The 15,822-nt window shown below is 38.8% G+C and overlaps 1 protein-coding gene across 1 annotated transcript; it reads right to left on the bottom strand.

Moving 5' to 3' along the window:
* Nucleotides 1–1,894: 1,894 nt before the first annotated feature.
* LOC144663812 (profilin-like) lies at nt 1,895–15,359 on the bottom strand. Its single transcript, XM_078524873.1, has 3 exons — nt 15,234–15,359; nt 9,814–9,975; nt 1,895–2,545 (listed from the first exon to the last, which is right to left on the bottom strand). Exons 2-3 carry the CDS (start codon nt 9,952–9,954, stop codon nt 2,264–2,266), a joined length of 423 nt encoding a protein of 140 aa, XP_078380999.1. The 5' UTR covers nt 9,955–9,975; nt 15,234–15,359; the 3' UTR covers nt 1,895–2,263.
* Nucleotides 15,360–15,822: the final 463 nt, after the last annotated feature.

The following is a 15,822-nucleotide window of genomic DNA, read 5'->3' as shown; positions in this document are numbered from 1 at the left end:
GTTCCATACGGCTTGGCTCGCAAGGAAGTTAAATTGTCGTTTTGCTCTTAAATGAGGACCTATGTTTTTTATCGCATAATGTTGGTGTGCAAATTGTCCTCTTTGGATAAGACGATTTAAAAAAAAATCATCGGAGGGAAGATGTAGCTGAATGCGTGCCATTTACTGTTAAGGCCCAGTTATACGGGCAACATTGTTGCATTGCAAGTTGTAAAGTGATGTTGCGAGTACCGTATTTACTCGAATAAGCGCCGCCCCCGAATAAGCGCCGCCCTTGAACAAGCGCCGCATTAAGGCCCAAAAAGTATATATGCGCCGCCCCCGAATAAGCGCCGCAGTCCCGATGCGGCGCTTATTCGAGGAATTCCGCTTAACTAAAATCAGCACTACAAAGCAATTTTAAAACAAACTTGGACATTTCTTTCCATCAAAAACGATGTTTTGCAGTTCAAAGTGATCTTTCTACCGCTCGCCCATTAGTTTTTCTATCCAACATTCTTACAGTACGTAGTTCTGTAAGGTCTCGAACTTTGCCAAGACTGCTAGCGCTATTTCTCTCTCGCTATTTTCAATTACTGTAAAAGATAGATTGTTTGTGGCATCCAAATTTTTAATAAGCGCCGCTCTCAAATAAGCGCCGCCCTCGAATAAGCGCCGCACTAGAGGCACGAAAAATTTAATAAGTGCCGCGGCGCTTATTCGAAGAAAAAAAGGTATTACCTCCCGTGTTGCAAGTGGCAGCAACAAGTTGCGGAAAGTAAACATTAGTTCATTTTTGTGCAACGTGTTGCCACGACTTGCAACACGGGAGCTCATACACGCCACAACACTTTATATTACAACTTGCAATGCAACAATATTGCGAGACAACTTGAAAAAAGGTTGCCCGTATTACTCGAGAATGAAAATTATGACCTTGGAAAAAACCGACTTTAATTAAGGACCGTTTTGATTAGACGTTGTTTGAATTGTTTTTTTGGTTTTTGATTCCATAAGTTATATCAAGAGAAACAACTTTCTCTTGTTATATATGTCATTGTTCCTTATGCGCAAAATTTTAGTTTTTGTTTACAACTTTAAAAATCTTCGAGAGTTGAAAATACGACGTGCAGAGGTGTATTTTTGACCAAATGCGTAGTGTTTGGATAGCGATGAAACACTGTTTCGCGTCTTTGATATACCGTAAAATTCCGGTTGTAAGCCTTGGGCTTAGACAACTTCGTAAGGGGTTTTGGGTGGGCTTAAAGGGAGAGGCTTATATCCGGAGGGGCGTATAAGCGAAAAAAGAAAACGTTTCGAAACGAGCCACGGCAGTGTTTATCGAAATACGTTTCTAAGTTAAAAAGTCATAATAAAGCAACATTTAGCCCTGCTCTGAACTGTTATCCAGCAGAGGGAGGATTATATCCGGGGGGGGGGGGGGGGTTATAACCGGATGTAGTTTTTTGTTTCCAGGTGTGGGCCTATAACCAGGGGGCCTATAAGCGGGGGGCTTACAACCGGAAACAAAAACTACGGAGTAAACGGAGGAAGAAAATCATAAAAATCTATGCAAATTAAGACCGGGTATTCAAACCTCCTTCACGGTTATGATTTTCTGTGTTTTTACTTGATGAATTATTAATGAGTTTGAGAACATAACATCAAGTTGGGAATTTTTGCCTGTTGCCACACTGCCGTGACACGGTCACACTACTGTCTGCATTCCGCAGTTCAACTACAATGTTAAATGTTTCAAAGTAACCTTGCCTGGAAACTAACGATCATAACCATTATAATATCCCGCACCACCATGGCTCTGTAATTTTGAGAATGATCAATCCCAACCCTTTTCTGCTCAAAACATCTACTAATTAATCAACCTAGTGTTAGAATTGCATTCACACAAATGACGTAGCACACAGAATTCGACATATTTATTGGAATTGAATAAGGTACTTCCTCTTGCTCGAAGAGTGCAACCTTTTACAATGCTTAGGCAAACTGTTATTCTGAACAAATACAAAATCATGAATTTCTAATTTTCTAGTTGAAATAAAACAATACAATAGAAAGCCAATTTAGAACCTTTTTCATACTGTCACTACTTTATTACAATCACAACCAGAAAACTAGAAAACAGTTTATCAACAACCAGATATTGTCATAAGCTCTAATCTCATCTACAACACAGCCTTGAGGAGCAAAATTAGTAACAAGGTTCAAAATGGAAGATACGATACCGTCCTTAAACTACAACAGTGTTAGCACATTTCAGATTTTGTTACATGCCCAAGCTTTCAAGATATTCAGCAATTACTGCTACACCCTTGTTTACATTCCCCTGCTGACATCCCTCTGCGCAATGGCCTATGACAATTGCTGTTTTACTTGCTTGCAGGGTGATCGCTCCATGGTCTTTTTTCTTCGCAAGAACTAACTTGTCCTCTTCCACCCGTAAGAATTGATACTTTTGTCCTTCTGCAAGGATGCCACTTGCCATAAATGGCGAAAAATCCTTGCTCTTGAAAGCTTTTGCGATGTTCACCCCTTCTTGACCTTGTAACTGAGGGAAGGGAAAGGAAAACAAAAATTAATGATTGTCTTATCCCTAACTCACAAAATTATTTACTTATAATATATACCTTTCTGATAACAATGCATTTTTCTAAACAATACCTGCAGTTCTGTGTAGGCTTACATTGTATACAACCATCAGTTTGCAAAGCTAGAATAGAATCTCTGTTTCAGGTTTGTACATGTATACTGAATTTTAGGAAGGTGCTCTTAATCTCCTATTCCTGAAAGGGGGCCGTCCGTTAGACGGCCTCCTGGCTAAAAACCTGATTCCATTACAATTTGAAACCTTTCCATTTGCAACACAACAATTTCATAAAACATTTCGTGATCCGTGATTTGGAAGTATAGATTTAATATAATCGGCCATTACTAAAATACACAGGCAAAAACCCTTAATGTTTTCACCCAAGAAACTTTCATTAGCACAATCAAAAGTAATATTTATATTTTCAACTGTAAGTGAGAAGATTGCTCGGTTTGAAGGTGTCTGTGCATTCATGAGTGTGGACTGTTTCTCCAATTAATTTCTTGAGAAGTTTAGTCACAAGTCAAAATTCTTGACAAGACTTGAGACTGAATTCTTGAAATTTTTCACAATCAAGTCTCAAGTTTCAAATCACAAAGATCAAGAATCAAGTTTTGAGACGCAAGGGACTGTCAACTTATACTTTTGAGAGGTTAACTGTACAGGCTATAAACAAACTCTGATCAGACCACAACAGCAAAAAATAAACTGCCACTACTACTTGCTATCTCCAATATCAAGTGAATGCAGTGCACAAAACAGTTAGTATATTTTTCACCTTGTCTATGTAGATCGGACGAAAGTAATGTATGAATCGAACTCTTTTGCCATTGTTGCAATTTACAAATGTATTGCTGTAAACAAGAGAATGCCAATGCTGTCACGTGCTATTTCGCTTATCTATTTACCCAAAAATCCATTAGTTATAGAACTTTAATATGTTACCCTATTTGCGAAAACGACCCTTAACGGAAACGACCATTAACCATTTTGACGTTTTAATGCATTTTCAAACATTAAGAATGGATTTTGTAAACATTGTCAATGCGTTTTGAAACATGGACAATGCATTTAAACGAATAAAAGTTCCATTGAAAACCATTTCATAATCGTTGCAAAACATTTGGAATGTTTAGAAACATTGGCAACACATTTCAATATGAAGTCTGTTAATCCCTGTTATTATCGGTATGTCAAAGTTGCCACCTTAGTGCCACACCTATTTGATATTGTGGTTAAGTTTCGAGGTTATCCAATTGCTATGGTAGCGGACATCGAAAAGGCCTTTCATCAGATACAGATCAACCCAGAAGGCAGAAGAATGCTGAGGTTTCTATGGTTCGATTATATTGTGAAAGATTGTCCGCAAATCAAGCAATTCCAATTTCAAAGGCTTGTATTTGGCTAACTCCAAGTCCAGCAATCCTGCCAAGTACCATAAAACACCATCTGTCCAAGTACGAAGAAAAGGAACCAGAAGTAACATCTTTGTTAAGTTCAAGCCTCTATGTTGATGATCTGGCAGGAGGAGTGTTTCGCGAGAATGAAACTGTGAACTTGTACGACAAAGCACAGGAAATCATGAAAGATGGAGGATTCTCACTGCATAAGTGGAATTTTAACTGTCAGTCATTCCGTGAGAAAATCAAGCAGAATGAAGAAAGAAAAAGCCAGTCAGCTATGGAAGCCCCTGCAAAAAAACGCGAAGCTGCACAAGATCTCAAGAGAGAAGAGTCACTAAGTGCCAAAGATGTTAAACCGGAAACAGAACAATTTGTGAAGATACTCAGGATTTACTAGGATGTGATTCGAGACGAATTTCATTATGACCTCTCTGAGCTAATTGAGTATGCAGAAGCCCTTCCAGCTACCAAACGATCTATACTGTAACTGTCAGCTAAAATCTTTAATCCGATTGGACTGTTGACTCCGTTTACAATCAGCATGAAGGTCCTCTTCCAACGTCTATGTGTCAAGAAGGTCAACTGGGATGAAAGCTTGGAAGGAAAGGCTTTGGCAAAGTGGAAAACGTTCATTAATGACCCAAATGCTCTGAAGAACATCTGAGTTCCCCGATGTTATGCCAATTATTCACCGACACAGTCAACCATATGCTCCATATAGACAACCACTGACTCCAGATTTACCAATGGAAAGAGTGTCTCTGGACCCGCCGCCAGACTTCATAGGACCGTTGTACATACACAGTGGAAAGTCTTCAAAGGAAAAGGGCTCCGACAAAGTGTACATTTGCTTATTCACTTGTGCATCCACAAGAGTGATTCATTTGGAACTGACACCTTCTTTGAGTGTCAAATCATTTCTTTTAGCCTTTCGGAGGTTCAAAAATCGCCGAGGATTACCCGTCACCTTCCTGTCTAACAATGGCAAGACCTTCGGTTCCGCATCCAGGGATATAAGGAAGATCATACAATCAGATGAGATTATGCGATACTTAACTGACAATCACATCACATAGAACTGGGGGGGGGGGGGGTTGGGAAGGCATGGTTAAAGTTGTAAAGGAACCCTTAAAGAAAACAGTGGGGCGCACCACAATGAGCTACAAAACATAATGGAGGAGATTAAGGCAATCATAAATGCACAATGGTTAACACACGTCTATGATGATGAAGAGTCCATTTTCATGCCACTTGCGCCATCTCATCTAATTACTGGCAGACGAATTATTAATGCACCAAGAAACCAACCTTTTTTAAGTTGTTAGTGTTAAGGAGACTTTGAAAAAGAGAGCAAAGCATCACCAACGATCTCTACAGCAGTTCACTAAGAGATGGCAGCACAAGTATCTTTTGAGTCCACAAAAACATCCATTGTGCCAATGAGAGATGCAAGAAACAAAACAAGGAGAGCCCACATTCAGGAACATTTTGGAAACTGGAAAAGATTGAAGAACTGTTGCCAGGCAGAGATGGGCAGATTCGATCAGCAAAAGTCAAGGTTGCTGGCAAGGGTGAGCGAAAGCCACGAGTACTACGTAGAGTGATACAGGACTTAATTCCTGTCGAACTTTCTGAGTGAGCATTGAACTGAAAACATGGGATGAAATTGTATTATTTAAAAGAGCGAACACTAAGGTGAAAACGTGATGAAATTGTGTCATTTCGAACAGTGAAGTTGTGACATTTATCGAACTGTGGACATGCAAGATTTCGACTGTTGAGATGAAGCGTTTTATAACTAAGTCGTAATGCAACCCCAGGGTGTGTTGTTAACACTCTTATATAATTTATGTAAATTTCTTAATGTATTCAAAAAAGGGCGATCATGTGATTTATTGTACTATCAATTCGACGACTAATAAACGTGTCACATATTGTGGGCAAAGGGTCCAAATACCCACACGTAAACTTGATGTTTATCAAAAACATGCAACATATAAGCATAATAGCAAATGCACATTGCTATTGCTGTCAAAAGGATTGCAGTGTTTAATTGTATATGACAGTTGCTCGGGATTCTCCTACTGTTTCATTCTAGAACATGAAACTCGCTTACAGTACATCATTTTATAAAATAAAGGTCCGAGAAGCTAACACAACATAGAAGACAGAAAACAGACAGTCATGGTGGAGAATATATTGTGCAGGTCAAGATGCAAAACCAAGCAAAATTCTAGGGATTCTCAGCATGAGCGAGGCAATATTAAAAATATGTTTTATTGAATTCTATTGAAATTTGGCAAGCTTACAAACACAGATGGAGCTGTGTTCCCTGACTTAGCCGACATTTTTTGTTGCATTAGATCAATATTATGGTATGCCATGTGACTGGTTTACAGATGCTTATATTTCTTGTAGGATTTACATCTAGATGTCAGCTAAGTTGCACAAGAATCAAGACTTCTGTTAACAAGCATTTGACAGTACAAAGAAAAAGCTTTACAAGGAAAAGCTGTAGAAAAAAATCAAATTATAACTTTGAGAGACAATTTAAGGCATCAATTTTCACACCATACTTCAAGGCTGCATTTGACCCACACATACAGTACCTGGTAATTTTCTGAAATTGGATAGATCTAGGTCCCTTCTTGTAAAGGCCTAATGTTTATTCAGACATCCAAACAAAAAATCTGAATGAGACGCCATACACTCTTTTTATTTTATAAGAATCTAGTTTATAAGAATATCGAGGCTGAAATTTGGAAAATTTTAAGAATAAACCCTTGGAGGGATTTTGAAAAGAATTTAGTTTTTAGTTTAAACAAAATCAGGTATTTTCATTCCCGTCACTTTATCTCTGAAAGGAATGCTTTGTTTAAAGCGAAAATGCTTTGTTTAAAACGAAAAGCAATGGTACATGTGCACAATGTAATACGATACAGATCTGGACACCAAACACTTGTAATTGATATCCCAATACACGGAAAAACGGAAATGTGACCTTTCACGCGAAAACGTACACTAGCGGCTTTCTAGTAAACAGGTGAAATAAACGACTATCGAACGGGTTGTAAACGAGTCTTGAAGTCGTTTGAAACGAGTTCCACTGAAAGTTCAAACGGGTTAATTAAGTATTCCAAACAGGAGGTTAAACGACTCGAACGGCTCATGAATTATTCCGAATGAGTAGCCAAACCCGTTTGCAAGGCTCATGAAAAAATAATATTCAAGCGGCCAGTCATGAACGGCTAATTCGGGGTTCTTATAATTCTGAACGACTCACTTCAGTATTGTGGAAAAGTAATGCACCCGAAATTCGGCGAAATTCGCGGCTTTTCGAGGAAATTTCGCTTGAAGCGATATTTCTGCGACATTTCGTGCAGTTTCGTCGTATTTTCGTGACTTCTATTGTTTGGAACCACGCGAATTTTCACGCGATACTTTGCTTGATCCGGAACTTTCGTGGTGATATTTCGAGGCATTTACAAGTGTTTCAAGCAAAACTCGCCGTAAATGAAATTTAGATCTTTCATCTTGATCGCCTTCTTTTTAAAACTGTTGTGTTGGTGTGAGACATGGCTAAAACGCGTTTGATGTTGTTTTAAAAATTGGAACAGAGGCAAGAAAACATGAAAGTTTATCTAGACTACAAAAATTTATTAAACGCATTGAAATCCAAACAGCTACTACAGTATTTACCTGTTACTGACAATGAACAAAAAAAAGCCTGATTCTGTGCAGCCTGATAGCGTAAAACAACTCGGAACAACTGCATGTTGATCGAACAAGGCGCCTGGCACATAACAACTTACAGTTGTTTTAGCAGGTAAAGTCCTTTCCTTTCCACAATTAAATCTATACACCGGTTAGCCAAACAGTAATTCTTCTCATCTTTTCTCTTCTTGGTATCCAAGAAAGTACAGAAGTCTAGAAATTATCACGATATTCTGCCCATCAACATCAACTTTCGAGAGAACGAACACATGCACGCACTCGGAGGATCTGGGGCCAAACGGTTGCTATGACAATGGCAGAGTGTCCTGGGCACAAGGCTGATTCGACAAGACGATTCTGAACGTTTTTGCGATGTTGATGTTGTTGTAACTCTTTGAGACCTTTTTACGCTAAGTGAAGAAGAAAGGTTCCTTGCAATGCTTGTCTTTTATCTGGATCAAAGGGTCGAAAAATATGCGAGAATTAGTAACATCTGCAGCAAATTTTGCTTTCGATGTCAGCGCGATCTTTCCGTGAATGTTTTTGCGAACGCACTGTTTGCCTTTATGAACTTGGAACTTTTGGTAAGTAATAAATTATTCTTAGCACTCAAGATTGTTGTGGTATTATTTAGACTTCATATGGAACAGTTTTTGTTCACGTTACATCGAATTGAAAAGAATGGTAACCAAGATATATTTTGTGTCAAGTAACATGACCAAGCGATCGTACCAATCACGAGGAGAATTTTGCTCGAAGACTACCAAACTACTGTTAAGCTGCACACGAATTTTCTTCAAGTGAGTAGCAAAATATTGCGAATTATCGTCGAGGTAAGGAAAATTCTAAGAAATATCGGCCTTTGTTCTCGCGAAATTTCGCACGAAGTGACGCGAACTTTTTGCGCAACATTTTGAGCAAAATTTCGCGAGAACAAAGAACGAAATTCACGCTTTTCGGGTGCATTACTTTTTCACAATACTGTAATTTATATTGTGTCATAAAAGCTAAGCCGAAGGAAAAACTAAGAACATTCGATACCGAGTTTACTATTAAACAAAACTTAAAGAAAATCAAACCCGCTTTCATACAGTTTTACGTTTTATTTAAAACTTAAGTTATATTCAACGAGTTACTAGAACAATGTTTCGATGCTTGACAGTGTGCAAACGTCAAGCGCTTTTGATTTGAGGTCGAGGAAAAATTACCTGGAATCCACTGTCGACTTGTTCCTGCAAACAAGCTCTCTCGCTTGAAAAAAAAGCGAACAGCTTTGCTCTTTCAATTTGTAAACCATCATCTTCATTGAACATTTTTCTTTTTCCAAACTTCACTTCAAATCAAAAGCTCCCTGCGTCTTGTTTGTTTGTGCGGCATATCAAAGTTTTGCGGTTTCGCAACTTTCGCAATGTCTCGGGTTTCAAGTTACAAGCGATATAGTCCCGCAGGTCAAGCGATAGTTTTGAGTCAATTCGAGTCAACTTTGTTGAAGGCAGAGTATTTTACTGTTTCAATAAACTTTATACTTGTTGCAAAACCCAAGATATTACTTGTTTTGAAACTTTACCAAGACGCTTGATCAAAATGCAAATCAACGCCGCCGCCAAGTTTTCGCACGTGGGCTGAATCTGCTGAATTTGAAGACGGTCACGTAACTATTTCTGTTAAACAGTCACGGTGCTTTTTCTGCTTTTTAGCCATCATTGCTTTACAACTTTCGATTATCGATACTTGTTTTATTCAAGATTTAAGTTTCGTTCAGCAACTGTCCGAAAAATGTTTTTTTGACTTGATAGAAGTCAAAGAATGCAAATATCAAGTTCTTTTGATTTGAGGTTAATTTTAAAGATATCTCCCGTGGGAATACACTGTCGGACGTGAGAAATCATTTTCTCAACCTTCCGGGAAAAACTTTCGATTCGCAGGAAAGTCGTTAGTGTACGTTTTCGCGTGAAAGGTCACAAATGTCAAACGGTATTTTCTAAGAATGTTCATAAGAATATTTTCAGCCTAAAATCGGCAGAAAAATAAGAATATTCAGCCTGGGTCGGAAAAACTGTATTCTTAAAAAAAAGAGTGTATTAACTTTAAAAATAGTGCTAACACAGTTACCTTTAAGGCACTGGCATGTGCAGCAGTAGTCCAGGCAGCTCCTCCATCTAAACCAATTATACAGGCTCTATCACAGTGTGTAGTACCACTGGCATCTTTAGTCTGTGCAACAAGGTTATCGATATAGCTGTCCCAAGACATTCTGATAAGACCTCTCTAGTTCTGAACAAAAAAGGAATTCAAAATCAATAGATTGACACAGCTTGTCACCTTGCAAGACATGCAAATGTACAGCACCTCTCAAAAGTATTCAAAGTACCTTATTGTTACTTATTTTTGCGGGAACCTTATTTCGCGAGAATGAAACGGCATATTAATTTTAAGACATAAAAAATCAATAAAAACGTTAAGAAAAATTTTTCGCAGGTCTTTATCAGTGTACCACAATTTCACTCAAAAATGTGAATTCTCTTTTTTTTAAATCTCTTGTTTGGAAGTTTTGTGGTCTTTCTTTTGCAAAAAATTTGAAAAGAAAAACTTTTTTGGTTTCCGAGATAGAGCTAAAAAATGATTTTCAGTTTCTAATTACCGCCAACTGAGCATCGACAAGTTCCTGTCATCACTTATATAATTCACCGCCAAACGTCATGCGCCCACCCGCAAGGGCTGAGCGTTTATTCTACATCTAACTCGGAGGGCACACAAAACAAGCTTTAGTTTTCAGCAACAATAGTGATAGATGTTTTTAGTGTAGTCGCCTTGAAAAGATTGGAATATCAATTATTCAAACCACTACAAGGGGATGATCCGTGCTGTTAACTTTTCAGCACAATAACCTGAGTACGAGACAACTCATTGCATTTCGTTTTCAACGAAAATATTTGTGGAGTCCGGATCTGTGATGTTTTCCTTCGGAGTTTCTATCATTCGGATGTCTGTTAAATGTTGATTGTCATCAACACTTTACAGTACCGCTCAAATGTAAGTTGACAGTCTCAACTCCATCCTTGAGACTAAATCCTTACGTCTCTTAGTTCAAGTCACTCGAATTTCAAGTCTCGAGGATCCAGTCTCGAGATTTTAGGGCAGTTTATGTGGCAAGAAAGTACTACAGTACCGCCTGAAATTATATGCACATCGGCCGCGGGTTTCACGAGGTGGACGCGCGGGTAGTGCACACGGTTTGCCTGTGCGTCCACCTCGGGAGGAACGAACGAACCACGAGACGAAACCGAGACAAAACCGAGGGAATCATGCGTTCTTCAAAGCTGCGTCTTCGTGCTTTTAGTTGCCTTTGTTAGCTCTATTGTTGCTCTGCATTGTTAGGAATTAGACAACGATACCCAAGAGATTTGATCGGAAACCTTAACGAACAAAAGAGAACGCTGAATCGTCCAAACATTATCGGAAAAACATCTCGATCCTGCCGCTTGCGATGGTGTGACATTGTAGATAGCGTTTTAATCACCTAAACATAAAAATATCACAGGGTTATTTCTTGCCTTGTAAATGTAAAATAAAACGCAGCAACAAAATAACTTGACAAGTTTTAAATCGAAAATCTGTTGAAGGTTGTTTGCTGTTCACGCTTCGATTAATTTCATTCAAGATTTGCATAGTTAAACATATGTCGACACGTTGTCCTCGGGTAAAGCTTGCTTGCTTTTTTCTTTAAATTAGACAAGAAAATATTTTTTCGCCTGCTTGCACTCGAATTCCTTTTTTACCGGTGTTCTTGTCCCTTTGGAAAATCAAATCATTCACTTGGCAATGTTATGTAATCAAATAGCATGCGCTACTTACTTGTCGCTTCTGAGAAATCGATAAACTTTGTTCAGCTGGGTCGTGCGTGATATTTTGTCCTTGTTGAAGAAGGGAAATGGAAGGGAAATTTACTGAAACGGCCTGGGAATTACAAGATGTAGATGGGGTGGAGATCAAGCAAAGAACTGTTGCGAAGTTGTTGCAGAAAATGAAGATCAATTCGTTGATCGCCGACAAAACAAGTTTATTCATTGAGTTGTTTTCCAGCATACCGAATGTCTGGGACAACGAGACAGGATACTGCACGTGTCCTTTTTCATTTCTGACTACCGTAAAAACTCGTGTATAAGCCGCACTTTTTTGCTGAAATTTAAGGCTCAATATCGTGGGTGCGGCTTATCTACGAGACCATTGCATGCAATTTTAAAAGGCATCTGACAGGATGCGGTGGTGCGGCCGTGCGGGTCCACATAAATCTGCATAAATCGCTCACACTGCATCCTTCGCATCTTCTGCGCATTTTTGCGCATAAAACTGAAAAAACTGCTCCATATAAGCGACAAAGCAGCTCTTTACTATCCTCACAAACAAAAATAACAAGGAGACTGATCAATTTGAAAAAGTTTTTCCTCTCAAAACAGCGACTAAAACCAAGCTTTTCATCCGTGAATAATTTTAAACCCCCAGGCGTTCCACGTGTCTTTTGGCGATGGGCCTGGATACTAGTGCCTGGTTACTAAGCTACGAACGGAACACAGCGCAAAATAAGGTGCAAAATTTGATGTAAAAACTGCGATGAACGAAGAAATACCTGTCAACGAATGGCAGAAAAAGATCAAAAATGTTAAAGTTGGCAGAAATGATGTTTATTCTATAAAGTTCTAAAATTCTGGGTAAGACTGAAGTGTTTTCCGTTTATGTGTTTATAGTACACTGCACATCGATCGGAAAGGCTCAAGGATCCTTGAGCCTTTCTGATCGATGTGCAGCTATAAAAGTTGATTCGAATCAACTTTTATAGCTTTATTGATTGTTGAAATTTCCTCATAATCCAGCATTTTTTCACAATCAACTGGGCATTTTTCCGCCAGGTTTTATTTTTTTCTCAAAATCATGCTTGAAATTTGGGGGTGCGGCTTATCTGCGAGTGCGGCTTATACACGAGTTCTTACGGTACTATCAAGCCGTAAATATGGAAACACAGATAACCCAGCGTCAAATTAAAGATTTGACCGAAAATAGCTATTTTGATCGGCTCGAAATAATTCTTATCGGCAAAAAAACCTAGCTGAACAGCAAAGACGGCAAAGCCGATCGACATTTGCATAAGACAGCGTTTGTCGCCTGAAAGATAACACATTCCCCGAAAATAAATGCCAATGATTCCTCAATCTTCTATGAAACTTGTTTTCGATCTTAATAAACGTTCGCCATGTAAAGAAACAGACTTTTAATGAGTTCGTTTTCATGACTACACATTACTCTGCATTACAAGAAAACATGACAAGCGTGACCTTGGCAACCTTTATTTACACATGGGTGTAGATTCAGATTATCTGAAAATACCGTAAGAATACTTTGGCGGCAGAAATATTTCGCTTCCTTCATTTTCAGATGGCTGAAGCCAGAGTAGCTTTTACAGGCTTCTTTAATTGCGATTTTTGATGTTGCTTTCATTCACGTTTTGCATTTTTGATGAAATAAATTTTTTCGCGACGCGACAAGTTTCGATTCAAAACTCAAAAGCTTCTCATGCAAACATGCATGCAACGCTCAAAGCTGAATACGCTGTGAGCAAGTGGATAATGTGAGAAAAAAATCCATTGAAACGAAAACAATAAAAATAACAATAGCCAACAGATTCTTTTGTGTCGGCCTTTCGACCATTTGACGGAGATAAATTTCTAACCTCGGTTTTCGTTCGTGAACCGCGCGGGTTTCGTTCGTGAACTACTCAGTTTCCTCTCGTTCCTCCCACATGCAATACATGCGTTGTGCCCTCGTGTTTCACACGTGCCAATGTGCATATGATTTCAGGCGGTACTGTAATCCGCTACATTTTAGAAATCCATACACCCACTCAATTATAGCAAATAGTATGCAATCCAGGCAATTTTTAAAGCCAAATCTGTCAATTCATGAACCTATTTACCCCCCCCCCCTCCCCCCTCGCAGACAAAATTTGAGAGTTGTTTTTAAGTCTACCTTGGCTCACATACAGTATAATCATTAATAACATTTTCTAATTACCAGCATTACAAAGTGAATCAAATTTGTTTCGCAAGAAAGAAGGAACACAATATGTACCCTTGAAGCATTCCTCTAATCAACTTTTGAGTAAACATCTTTAGGAAACCACTAATAATCCTGACAACTTGTGAGTGGGTATTACCGAGGGACTATGGTATTACGTAAAACCAGGATAGCAAAACTAATAATCCCATTTACAAGCTTTGTTTTAAATCACCATTTCTTATTATTATATTTGTAAACCAGCCATAGTCAATACACAGAAAACTTGAAATGGTTTTCTTATTGACAGTGATGTAAAAATTATTCTCTGAAATATTTCCTTCCCACTGTAGCCAGGGGCTACAAACAAAGTCTACTTTCTGCAGAGGTTTTGGTGTCCATTATTTACTGCAAGTTTGGCACTATTAACTATTAGCAAAATAACCAATCTTGAACCAAAAATAACTAACTGCAAATGATGACTTAAAGTAGATGTTCGCAACTTTTTATAATCGAGAAATGTGTACACGGTAAGCCCTTGCACGAATACAAAGTACCTTGTACAATAAAAAGCTTGAACTTTGCTTTGTCTCCTTGAAAATGACAACAATTACACTATAATCAAATACTGGGCAATGACTCAAACTAACTGCCGCAAAAGTTACATATTGATCAAGCAAATAAAGCAGAAGAAACTAACGAAAGAAACCAGCTGTTTTCCGATTATTTAACAAGCGCTTTAGTCGGAAAAGCTTTCACTGGAAAGTGTTATTTGAGAACTTCAACTTTAATAAGAATCGAAATTAACCTAACATCTACCTACATCGAATTAACCTAAAAACCTCTGTTCGCCGTTGCCATTGCCACAAAATGATTCAAGATCACTAAACCGAAACTTTTCAACTCACAATGCAATCGCAGTATGCAGGCCGTCGGAAAGCCACATCAAATATTCAGTCAATAATGGAAATTCTACCCAACAGCCATTAATCAGCTGAAATCACAGCTCACTGTAGCTTGGATAGCGAAAGAATTGAATTAACTACATGCAAAATACCAATATTCCTTCGAGCAACAACAGTGGATTCACGCAAAGGTATTTGGGGCGGAACAGGAAAGGACAGAGAAGAATCCGAGCCGTCGAAGGGATCGAAGCCCACGCGGAAACATCAAGCAAACTTTCGACTTTCACTGCGCGGAAAAAGCCGTAAATTTCGACTTAAAATGGCATTGTGAAGTCATTCTTCCTAAAGTAGTCTTTAAGGTACAGATCTAAGGGATTAAAGTGCAACAACGACCGCCAATTGCGGCGAATTCATGATGGCAAGAAACTGTAGTTGCATATGCATATTACGAAATCGCAACAAGAGTCGCGTGGATGGCCGGTTTCGAACTCATTGCAACAATTCTTCGCCTCAAGGGAAGTAAAATTACATACAAAGCTACTTTAAGTTATAAAATCAATACGAGAGGGTACTACTTACCGAGTATTAAACAGCCAAAGTCAAAATTCCTTCGCAGTCAAAGCTACGTGTGCACCACACCAGCAAGCGAGACGAAAATCGATCGAGGTGCGGCCCCTTGAGCCCGCGATCATTGTCTCTTCCTCAGGCCTCACGCTGACATCTCTGGTTTCCGGGGGGCGTGTCGCATGAATGCACATTATTTCCGCACCAGTACGCACTGAGAAGTTCTAGCACTTGTTATCGGCAAGCTTTTGCCGCATTTTTGCTGGCAAATCCGTCCACGTTTATATCAAATACTATTTGAATCTGTTGCGTGTTAATATTTATCATATTTATTTGAAAACCCGCGCTGATGTTCCTTAACAGGGGAGGAGTAGGTGGTAATAGGCTTCTATCTAATACGATTATGGAGCCCCAAAGATTAACATTTTTTGACGTATTTTCTGTGAAAAGTAAAGGAAATAACCGATATCTTTGGCTCATGAATATCGGTTTATAGAAACGGGCCAAATATTGGAAAATACAGATTTTTAACACCCAGAAAATATAGTCTGACCTCTCCTAAATATGAACACCAGCCTGATACAGGAACAAACATCTCACAATC

Source organism: Oculina patagonica, chromosome 8, assembly GCF_052425735.1.
Source record: "Oculina patagonica isolate OP01 chromosome 8, crgOcupat, whole genome shotgun sequence".
Lineage (NCBI taxonomy): Eukaryota > Metazoa > Cnidaria > Anthozoa > Scleractinia > Oculinidae > Oculina > Oculina patagonica.
This window is presented reverse-complemented; position numbering and strand designations above follow the sequence as displayed.

What these genes read in the sequence shown, in the direction of transcription:
- LOC144663812 (XM_078524873.1), bottom strand. Translation starts at nt 9,954, where the DNA reads ATGTCTTGGGACAGCTATATCGATAACCTTGTTGCACAGACTAAAGAT. An exon ending in CACATGCCAGTGCCTTAAAG is followed by an intron (nt 2,546 to 9,813) that starts GTAACTGTGTTA and finishes CCCTTCCCTCAG; the next exon opens with TTACAAGGTCAAGAAGGGGT.